Raw genomic sequence first — 10,056 nt, forward strand, 5'->3', positions numbered from 1 at the left:
GTACATCAATAAGTGACGAACCACGTTCAGGAAGGCCCGTAGAAGCAAGTACTCCCGAAATCATCAATAAAATCCACGATATGGTGTTGAAGGATAGAAGAGATAGAAGTAATTCAATTTTTGACACAAAAGATTAATTTTCTACCAAGAATGACAAGTATTCAATAAAATCCAAAAATTTCATCTAAAAAAGATCACTTTTCAATGAAATATAGAATAGTTGAATTTGTAGTTAAAAAAATTAGTAGTTCCACTTTCAACCAGAAAATATAAAAAAAAATCGTTAAAATTCTTTGAAATCGCTTACAATTATTTAAATCAATTGAAAATTCCTTGGAATGTTTTAAAATATCCTAAAAAACTGTTAATCATTTAAATTTTCTTGAAATTTTTCAAAGCTCTTGAAAATTCCTTACAATTTTAAAAATGCCCTAAAATATTTCAAATACTTTAAAACCTCATACTAGATTATTGAAATAAATTGAAAATGCCTTGGAATCTATTAAAATGCCCCAATAAGATATATCAAATTCTTTAAAATCTCATATTAAATAACTGTAAAAAATTGAAAATTCCTTGGAACCTTTTAAAATACCCTCAAATATTTCGAAACCTTCAAAATCTTTTGAAATCTCTTGAAATTTTTTAAAGGTTTTGAAAATATCTTGAAATTTTCAAAATACCCTGAAATATATCAAATCCTTAAAAATTTCATACTAAATTATTAAAATCATTCGAAAATTCCTTGGAATCTTTTAAAATTCTCTGCAATTTTTCAAATCCTTCAAGAACTTTTGAAATCTCTTGAAATTTTTTTTGAGATTTCTAAAGTACTTTGTAATTTTTTAAAATAACCCTATGAAAATTTCCTTAATTCTTTGAAATTCCTTTAAATTATCAAAATAAGTTAAAAATTCCTTGATATGTTTTAAAACATCCTCAAATATTTAAAATCCTTTAAAATCTTTTGAAATCGCTTGAAATTGTTTAAAGCTCTTGGAAATATCTTGAAATTTTACAAATATCCTGAAATATTCCAAATCCTTTAAAATCTCATATTGAATTTCTGTAATCAATTGAAAATTCCTTGGAATCTTTTAAAATTGGAATTTTCAATTTATTTTGATGATTGAAAGGAATTTCAAAAATTAAAAAAAAAATAGAAGGGTTATTTAAAAAATTCCAAAGTACTTTAGAAACCTTAAAAAAAAGTTCTAGGTGTTTCAAAACATTTTGAAGAATTTGAAAAATTTGAGAGAATTTCAAGAGGTTTTAAGGAATTTTCAAAGGATTTAAGGGCATGTGACACATTTAAATACCTATATTACCAACCTCACTTTTTCAGTTCACTGAATGTTTTTTTGAACCTAAAAACTTTTTTTGTAAATAAAATATCGAGCTGAAACTTTGGGAAATGTATTAGAGTACAATAAAGTACGTTTAGGTACTGCATTTTGGTAGGAACTTCACTGAAAATTATTTTATCTTTTTTCTGAACCTGAATATTTTTTGAACGTTCGAACTTTTTTTATACATAAAATATCAGTCTCCGACTTTGAGAAATGCAAGAGCCGAAAGAAAAATACGTTTCAGTACAAATCTTAATAATAAAAGAAGAAAAAAAATATATTTCAACTATCAATTCCATCGACATCAGCCGGTAACGTTGTACATGAAAATACGAACCCTGGCGGCCACTAGACGAGGCTCTAGAGGGTTCGTATTTTCGTGTACAACGTTACCGGCTGATGCCGATGGAATTGATAGTTGAAATTTTTTTTACATCTTTTATTATTAAGCTTTGTACTTAAACGTAGTTTTCTTTCAGCTCTTGCATTTTTCAAAGTTTGAGACCGATATTTTATGTATAAAAAAAGTTCAAACGTTCAAAAAATCTCGAGGTTCAGAAAAAAGATGAAATAACTTTCAGTGAAGTTCCTACCAAAATGCAGTACCTAAACGTACTTTATTGTACTCTAATACATTTTCCAAAGTTTCATCTCGATATTTTATTTACAAAAAAAGTTCTTAGGTTCAAAAAACATTCAGTGAACAGAAAAAGTGAGGTCGGTAATATAGGTATTTAGCTGTGTCACATGCCCTTAAATGATTTAGTATGATATTTTACAGGATCTGAAATATTTCATTGTATTTTTAAATTATCAAGATATTTTCATGAGCTTTAAAAAATTTCAAGAGATTTCAAAACATTTTCAAGGATTTTAAATATTTGACGATGTTTTAAAAGATGTCAAGCGATTTCAAACAATTTAGTTTAGTTGAAAATTTTTGCATTTTATTGAATACTCGTCTATCTTGGTAGAAAAGTAATCTTGTTATTCGAAAATATAACTATGATTAAATATAAATTTTTTGTATAGAAAATTAGCCTTGATGGAAAATAAATTTCTTTTGCGCAAAGTTCATGTATTTGGTTAAAAATACCTTTTTTTACTATACAATTTCGCTTTTTGGATGAAAATTTAACTTCTGGTTTAAAAATTTTACTATTATGTTGAAAACAATTTGAAAAATTTTTGTTTATTAATTTATCTATTTTATTCTGCTTACACACGAACACTTGCAAAGGTAATCATGCACCTTCTGTTTTGCGGCTCCCAAACGGTAGGTATGGTGAGGGTAAATTTCATTCACGATCTGGCATTTCTGGCCCGAACGCTTTTGAAAGGGCACACCTTCCACTACATTTTCCAGTCGGGCGGAGCGCGGTGCGATGGATGGTCGCGTGAGAACACAGTTATGTGCATTACTTTTATAATTAACCCTGTAAATCCCACTCATCTTTTTTAAATAATTTCTGTAGATTGTGCGCATGCACAACCTACTTGCATACGATTCCTATTATTTATTCATAATATTGATTTCGTAAAAGTTTTGCGCATCAAACATATACCTAATTACAATATTGTAAACAAAACTTTCTGGAATTAAATTACTAAGGGCCGATTTCCCTAACTCTGATTAAGATGTGAATCCTCGATTAGTCTAATTTAATCAGTACATTGCGTTCCACCATCTTCTGAACTATGATTAAAGAGAGTTCATCATCGTTTAATCGGATTCAAGATGGCCACTGGCAGCTAACAACGTGTGTAATCTCGCTCCAGTTTTCATAACACTTTTTGCCTATTTAAATCTATTTCTTGTACCTGGAAACCGTATTTTTATGTTCATCGAAGATTGACGTGAGTGAATGATGTTTTTTACGCATTTTTTCCCGGTTGAAACAGTGTGATAGACCCAGAAAAGAAAGACCAACCTGAAAGCGACGCGAGGTGAAAAGTGCCTTTACTTTCTTTATTTGTGAATTTCTGCTGGTCTTTATGACAAAATGTGTACCAACAACAAATACTCCTTGGTCATACCGAACGTACAAGCAAGTTTGTCTCAGGATGAAGGTCATATTTGCATCGTATGTAAAGAAAAGGTCGTGAAGCCCGTTTTCTGCCCTGGATGTTAAGCACCGTACCATCCTGGCTGCTCCAAAAAAACTACAATGATTCCTGATCTAGGTTATAAAAAATGCTGCGGTCCACCTACGTCTCCAGGTTCCTACGCTAATCTTGATATCCAAGCAATGATACGAGCTGAATTTGGCAACATCAAGGAAACCATATTAACTGACATAGGCAAAGTAAAAATAGCAGTATCGAAACTCTCTGAGGATCTAAACTTGTTTAACAACAGATTGACATCTTGCGAGGATAACGTCACCGAGAACGCTCGAAGGATGGACGACCTAGAGGTAAAAGTTCTTGGACTCCAGGAACGAAACGACAATCTAATGGGCCCCGAACTCACACAGCCCTCCTGCATTATTGGTGAGTTTGAAGATCGTACTGAACGAAAAAATAATTTAATTATTTTTGGTCTCTCTAAAGCCGCTCCGACCATTCCAGCTCCTAACGCACAAAATGTGACTCCGCAAAATCAAGATAAGATCAATCTTTATAACATTTTCCATGAAATCCTGCAATATAAGATCGACATTGAAGATTTTAAAATATGGCGAATTGGGAAATTTTCGCAGACACTACCTGGAGTAAGACCAGTCAAGGCAATTTTCAAAACACCCGAAAATGCTGCACTCGTCCGAAAAACATTTGTGAATATAAAGCTGGGCCCACAACCGCCAGAGAAAATAAAAAATCTGTCCATTTCGATCGACCGCACCCAAATGCAACAAGAGGAATACAGGCGGGCCAAAAAGGAACTTGCAACCAGAAGCAAGATCGATTCAACAATCAATAGTAAGACATTGTAATACGGTAACTATAGACGGTTTTTATCAGATTGTACGCGGACTCAATAGTAAACTTAACATTGTCTCAAATTTCCCCGATATAGGCCTATACGATTTTATAGCTATAACAGAGTCCTGGTTAAAATCTAACGTTAGTTGCCAAGAAATTTTCTTCGGTAACCCCCTAGATATATTTAGGGACGACCGTGAAGGCTACAGAGGTGGTGGAGTTCTTGTAGGAGTGAAGCCTGAACTGCATGCAACCAATATTGACTTATCCCATACCCGCGACCTTGATGGGCTAAAAATTATCAAACACACTAGTCCCCTGATTCTAATTGTACTTTACTGCCCCCCAGAAGTCAATAATATATCATTCTCTACTTTTCTTGATAACCTTCAGGACCTTCCCGACCTTCGGTGCCCAAACATTATGATTATCGGCGACTTTAATACCCCTCGTTTCATAGATAATGAATTGGGAATTACAATGGATAGAAAATCTAGCCTTTTTGATAATATTTTGAAATCCTTTAACCTTAAGCAAAAAAATGCAATTCTGAACAAAAACAACCAATGTCTTGATCTTGTTCTCAAGAACTCCCCCTGTCACGTTACTCAAGGATCTTTTCCAATCGTCTCTGTAGACAGTTACCATCCACCACTAGCCATCGATATGACAATTATAAACACAAAACACACGTACGACCCAAGACCTGAGCCTAATTACAAGTCCCTACAATACAATTTCAAAAAAGCGAACATGTCGTCATTGTATATGAGCCTATTAAATATAGACTGGTCCCTGTTAAAACTAATTGTCAATGTTGAGGATGCTTACTTAAACTTTATAACCATTATTAACCAACTTATACATGATTCTGTCCCAATTTTCAAACCAAAAAAATACAATCAGCCAAAGTTTCCACCATGGTTTTCACAAGTAGTAATAAACGATATTTCGGTTTAAAAAAATCTTCTAAAAAGGAGCAAAGTTACCCGCTCAACGCACTATGATGATAAAATCAAAATTCTTTCAAACAGTATAAAAAAGCTAATAAAAAGTAATCACCAATCCTACATCAATAACATTGAGAAAGACATAAAGTCTAATCCTAAAAGCTTTTGGAAATTTGTAAACACATCGAACTTACAGTGTAGATTACCTAAACTAATGAAATATAACTCATCTGTCCTATCTCACCCTCAGGCTATTGTAAACGCATTTGCGTTCCATTTTTCAATCGTCTATCAAAGTACTGGGATACCTATGGACCATTCGAACGACCAATGCCAATACTTTTGTCAAGGCACCTACCAACTATCATGCAAACAAGTAGCAAAAGCGGCGAAATCTCTCAAACCCTCTCAAACAGCAGGCATTGACCAGATTCCTAGTTTCCTCATTAAGGATTGTTAATCTGTATTATCCGAACCAATGACCACGATTTTTAATCTTGCCCTTAGAACTGGCACTTTCCCTGCAGCATGGAAATCCGCCAAAATCTGTCCTGTCTATAAAGCCGGTGATAAATCTGATATTACAAATTACCGAACCATAGCCATTCTTTGCAATTTTTCCAAAGTTTTCGAATTTGCTATCGCATCCCTTATTCAAACGGCTCTTAAGCCTATTCTCGCTGAACAACAACACGGGTGTGTGCAAAAAAAATCTACAATCACAAACTTTGTTTGTTTTACCCAATTTGTGAATGAGGCTTTACAGAATAACGCTCAAGTAGATGTCATTTATACGGATTTCTCAAAGACTTTCGACAGGATAGATCATAAAATTCTGAAGAAGAAAATGGAAAATATTGAAATCCCTAACAACCTAACGCGCCTACTATTAAATTATTTATCAAATAGGACAAATCAGGTAAAATATTGAGGATATCCATCTTATAGTTATTCCTCCTTGTCTGGCGGGCCCCAAGGATCAGCATTAGGTTCACCTCTGTTTAATATTTATGTTAATGACGTGGGAGATAACATAAATTCTCATTTTCTCAAATATGCAGATAATTTAAAAATCTTTAGGATTATAAAGCATCCTCTAGATCACCAGACACTCCAATCCGACTTGGATAGTCTCTTCAACTGGTGTGAAAATAATAACTTGCCTTTAAATTATTATTTCATTTCTTGACAGACAAGGATTCGGGTAGGTGCCACATGATTTGTTAATATCGTAGTCAGCTGGTACCTTCCGCGCGCAAGAAACGTAAACGTCCTTCTTGTAGCGGATAATCAGAATCGCCGTTACAATATAATCCCAGAGTTACCACGAAAAGGTTATATGATTAGCTAATCAGAGTTCAAACGTCCATGGTGGAATGTATTACGATTTAATCATGATTAAATTCACGATTAAAACGTAATCATGATTAGCTAACCATGTATTTAATCAGAGCTGTCAAAACCGGTCCTAAATGGTTAATTTACGGAAAAATAAAAGCAAACAGGTTTATGTAACATCAGTATATTTTCCTCGCTTTCTGGGCGTGTTTTGGAACAGCAAAGTAGTTCGTTCTTCGTGGTGGGGTACTTTCCCGCTCTAGGCCGATGAAGTGCAATTTGTTGTCCGTAGAGCACTGCTCTACGCTGTAATTGTCCATTTAAACTAACTTGAAGCCTGCGACGCAATTTTATGAGAAACCTCGGAAATCATACTCTTATCAGATAAAATATCATGCGTACCGAGGCAGCGAATCTTTTTACGGCCAAGAGTGTTTGCAAAAACTCACACTCGGCATTAAAAAGGCACCTTTGTTGCCTTGGTGCACAATAGACTATTATGCACTTTATGCATAACACAGTATTAAAAGGCGAATGTTTAAAGGTGGAAAAACTTAGCATATAATGTCTTACAATTTGGAGTAAAAACAAGGTGAATTGCTTTTGAGTCAAGAGTTTTAACATTTTTAGTCTTATTCATTCTAGAACTATACTTTTTCTTACACATCTTCGACTCATGGCTCACATTTTCATAATACACTTTTGCTTCATGCTCAAATTCTTAGAGAATATATTCAAAGGTATTGATAACAAGACCATATAATTCTAAAAGTATGTGCTTTAAAAGCATTATCATCGATGTATAATGCCCGAAAGTTTTACTTCAATCTTAAAGATTGACAGTCAAATATAAAGTAGAGTAACAACAATTTCAGTACTCAAACAAATAAATATTTTATCAGTGTAAAATAAATCTCATGAAATCCTTGACAACATTATTCACATAAATTTCATGTTACGCTTTTGAATGAACGTGTATGGAAATATGGCCAAGTTAAAAAAAGATTTGTTTAATATTTACCGCTAATGTTCAAGATGTAACTAATAATAATAATATATATATAAAATTTATAAATAAATAAATTATAGATTTCATAAATTAATAATTATACACATTTTTTAACTTGATAAGGATACAAAAGAAAACAGTTGCTAATCAATAACATTTTGTGTCTCGGCAAACAAGTTCACGAATTAAAAAAAAAATTCAATCGTATAATATACTTTGTATAAAAAAAGTAGATAACAAAACCCAATAGAATTTACTCACGCATTCAATATTTGGCTAAAATTTAATCAAATCGTTTTGACGATCGATGCATTTTAAAGAATCATACTCGAATCTTGATACATATTTTAAAGGTATTCCAAGTCGCAGTAATTCGTCTGGCGTGTAGTTCTGAAGGTTAGGATAGTAGAAGTTTAGTGCATCCCAACAGATTTCTGTCAGCTTTGGAATGGTTAGCCATACCGAGAGCACTGCATCTGTTCTTGCTACCTGAAATTATTTAAATCAGTGATGGGTTAAGATTTCTATATTATGAAATTATTATTTCTTGGCACTCTAACTATAAAAAATGTTAGCAATACGCAACGTTTTACGTCTCAGAAGTAACTTATTTTTTTCCTTTTTTAGGTCAATGTTAACGTTCCAATAAACATAAATACAATTAAAGAATATAATTTTGAATTTTGGTATGAAGTTCTGTTTATAAATCACAACTTTGCTCTAATTTTCATAGTCAGAAGAAGTAACAGCAATAACACTGTCGATACAAAATCTGAAAGTATGTTAAGAGCTTTGGAGCAGTCAACTTTTGACAATTTTTTTAAATCACGTTATGTTAAAATAATATTATTCAGGTCAAAACGAAACATACTACCTATTTTCCAATTTTCCATTCTCCTGGTTTTAAAATATTTTAAATTAAAATTTGTTTAATTCTGAATGTTTTTCATTCTAAATAGCTGAATTTTTAACACAGGAATTTTGGTGCAAAACTGCATCCATTTTACATATTGTAATTTAGAAAGAAAGAATTTACAAAAATAAAATGTTCGACTTTAAAAAGTATAAAGTACAATTTAAAATTGTCCACGCGAATATACTCACGGGGATATCTACGTAGAATTTCACTTGGATGCATTGAGAAAGATTAATATTATTTAAAACATGTTCAAAGCCTGCCGATGAAAAAGCACTGAAAAATGACTGAAAACGCACTGGCGAACTGCACTGGGCCGCCAGTGCATTTTTCAGTGGCTGTTTGTGCCGATTTTTAGCACCTAAAACGCACTGAGAAGTGATGGGACGGTTACATAATGTTCATATTGTATTCTTCACGTACCGCTCGGGCAGAGTTATTTACAGTACCTGGCCGCAACCAAACCGTCTCCCGTTTTAGAATTTCCTTCAAATTATGAACACTTTTGTTTAATTTATGAATTTTCTCATTATACATATTTATAATTATAACTTATATACTAATATACTACTTTGAAGTTGAATTCGAAAATGTTGTCTGTTTTGGCGTATCTCATTCCATTTACGAGATACGTTATATCCACTCCAATTTTAAACATCCAAAAGAAAAAATTAGGTGTCTGAAATAATCGAAACCCGTAGATTCTGAATTTCTAACCTTCTCGCAGTTAATTTTAAAATTGTACAACTTTTAAATTTTTATTGTTAATCCCTTTCAGCTAGTCTACTTGGTAGCCTAGTCGCATTGGTATAGGCACACCGATTTTCACTAACACTATAGTATACACTACTAACACACTTTTTCAAAGACCTCACAGACTAGATTTATTGGGTGAAAATAGCCTTTTAAAAATTTAAATGGACACTTGAAAGGGAACTCAGATATAGAAAAGCCAAGTCTCACTTTTAGTACGGGGAACCATGTTTCACCAGGAGCAGCCAAAGTCTGGTCCAGTGAAGACAAATTACTGGGCCAAGTGTCACTTTTACGACGGCAAACCATGTTTTATTAAAATCGGCCCAATTTGAGCCAGTGCTGACAGCCGATATTGGCTATTTATATTTGCGTGTGCTAGAAGTTCTGAACGTTCAAATGAACGAACTTTTTTTTCTCCGAACTTTAAAAACCAGAAAAAGAGGTTAAATTTTTGTTAATTTATATTCCAAATAATTTATTATTTAAACAAAATTATCATACATGTTTTAAATTGCAGTTGGAATAATATTTATGGTTAAAATAGAAATGGGTAAAAATATTTCGTTCATTTGAACATTCGGAACTTCAGGTACATTATATTTGCCGATCCTCCACCGATGCTTAGCTTAATATCGGCACTTTACCAGGTGTATACATATGAAACCGGTATTGCCATTTAGCGGCCAGTAGGCACACTTGTAGGCACTGTCCGAACTTACCATTTGTGTAAATTGGCGTATTGTCATCTGTCAACAATATCCAATACCAAACATTTCAAGTTTCATATGACATCGTGATTTTTTTCGCTCTTGA

General features: G+C 33.0%; 2 protein-coding genes across 2 annotated transcripts in view; one reads left to right on the plus strand and one right to left on the minus strand.

Annotated features, from left to right (window-relative positions):
• The window catches only part of LOC117179013 (beta carbonic anhydrase 1), a 544,277-nt gene that overhangs the window by 44,359 nt on the left and 489,862 nt on the right, over positions 1 to 10,056 (plus strand). The window lies entirely within an intron of this gene.
• LOC117179012 (kelch domain-containing protein 10) overlaps positions 6,731 to 10,056 on the minus strand; it is a 107,069-nt gene continuing 103,743 nt past the window's right edge. The window contains exon 3 of the mRNA XM_033370629.1: positions 6,731 to 8,060. Within this exon, the coding sequence (XP_033226520.1) occupies positions 7,848 to 8,060 (213 nt within the window). The 3' untranslated portion in view covers positions 6,731 to 7,847. The remainder of the gene's footprint in view (positions 8,061 to 10,056) is intronic.

This window comes from Belonocnema kinseyi, chromosome 8 (genome assembly GCF_010883055.1).
Source record: "Belonocnema kinseyi isolate 2016_QV_RU_SX_M_011 chromosome 8, B_treatae_v1, whole genome shotgun sequence".
Taxonomy (NCBI): Eukaryota; Metazoa; Arthropoda; class Insecta; order Hymenoptera; family Cynipidae; genus Belonocnema; species Belonocnema kinseyi.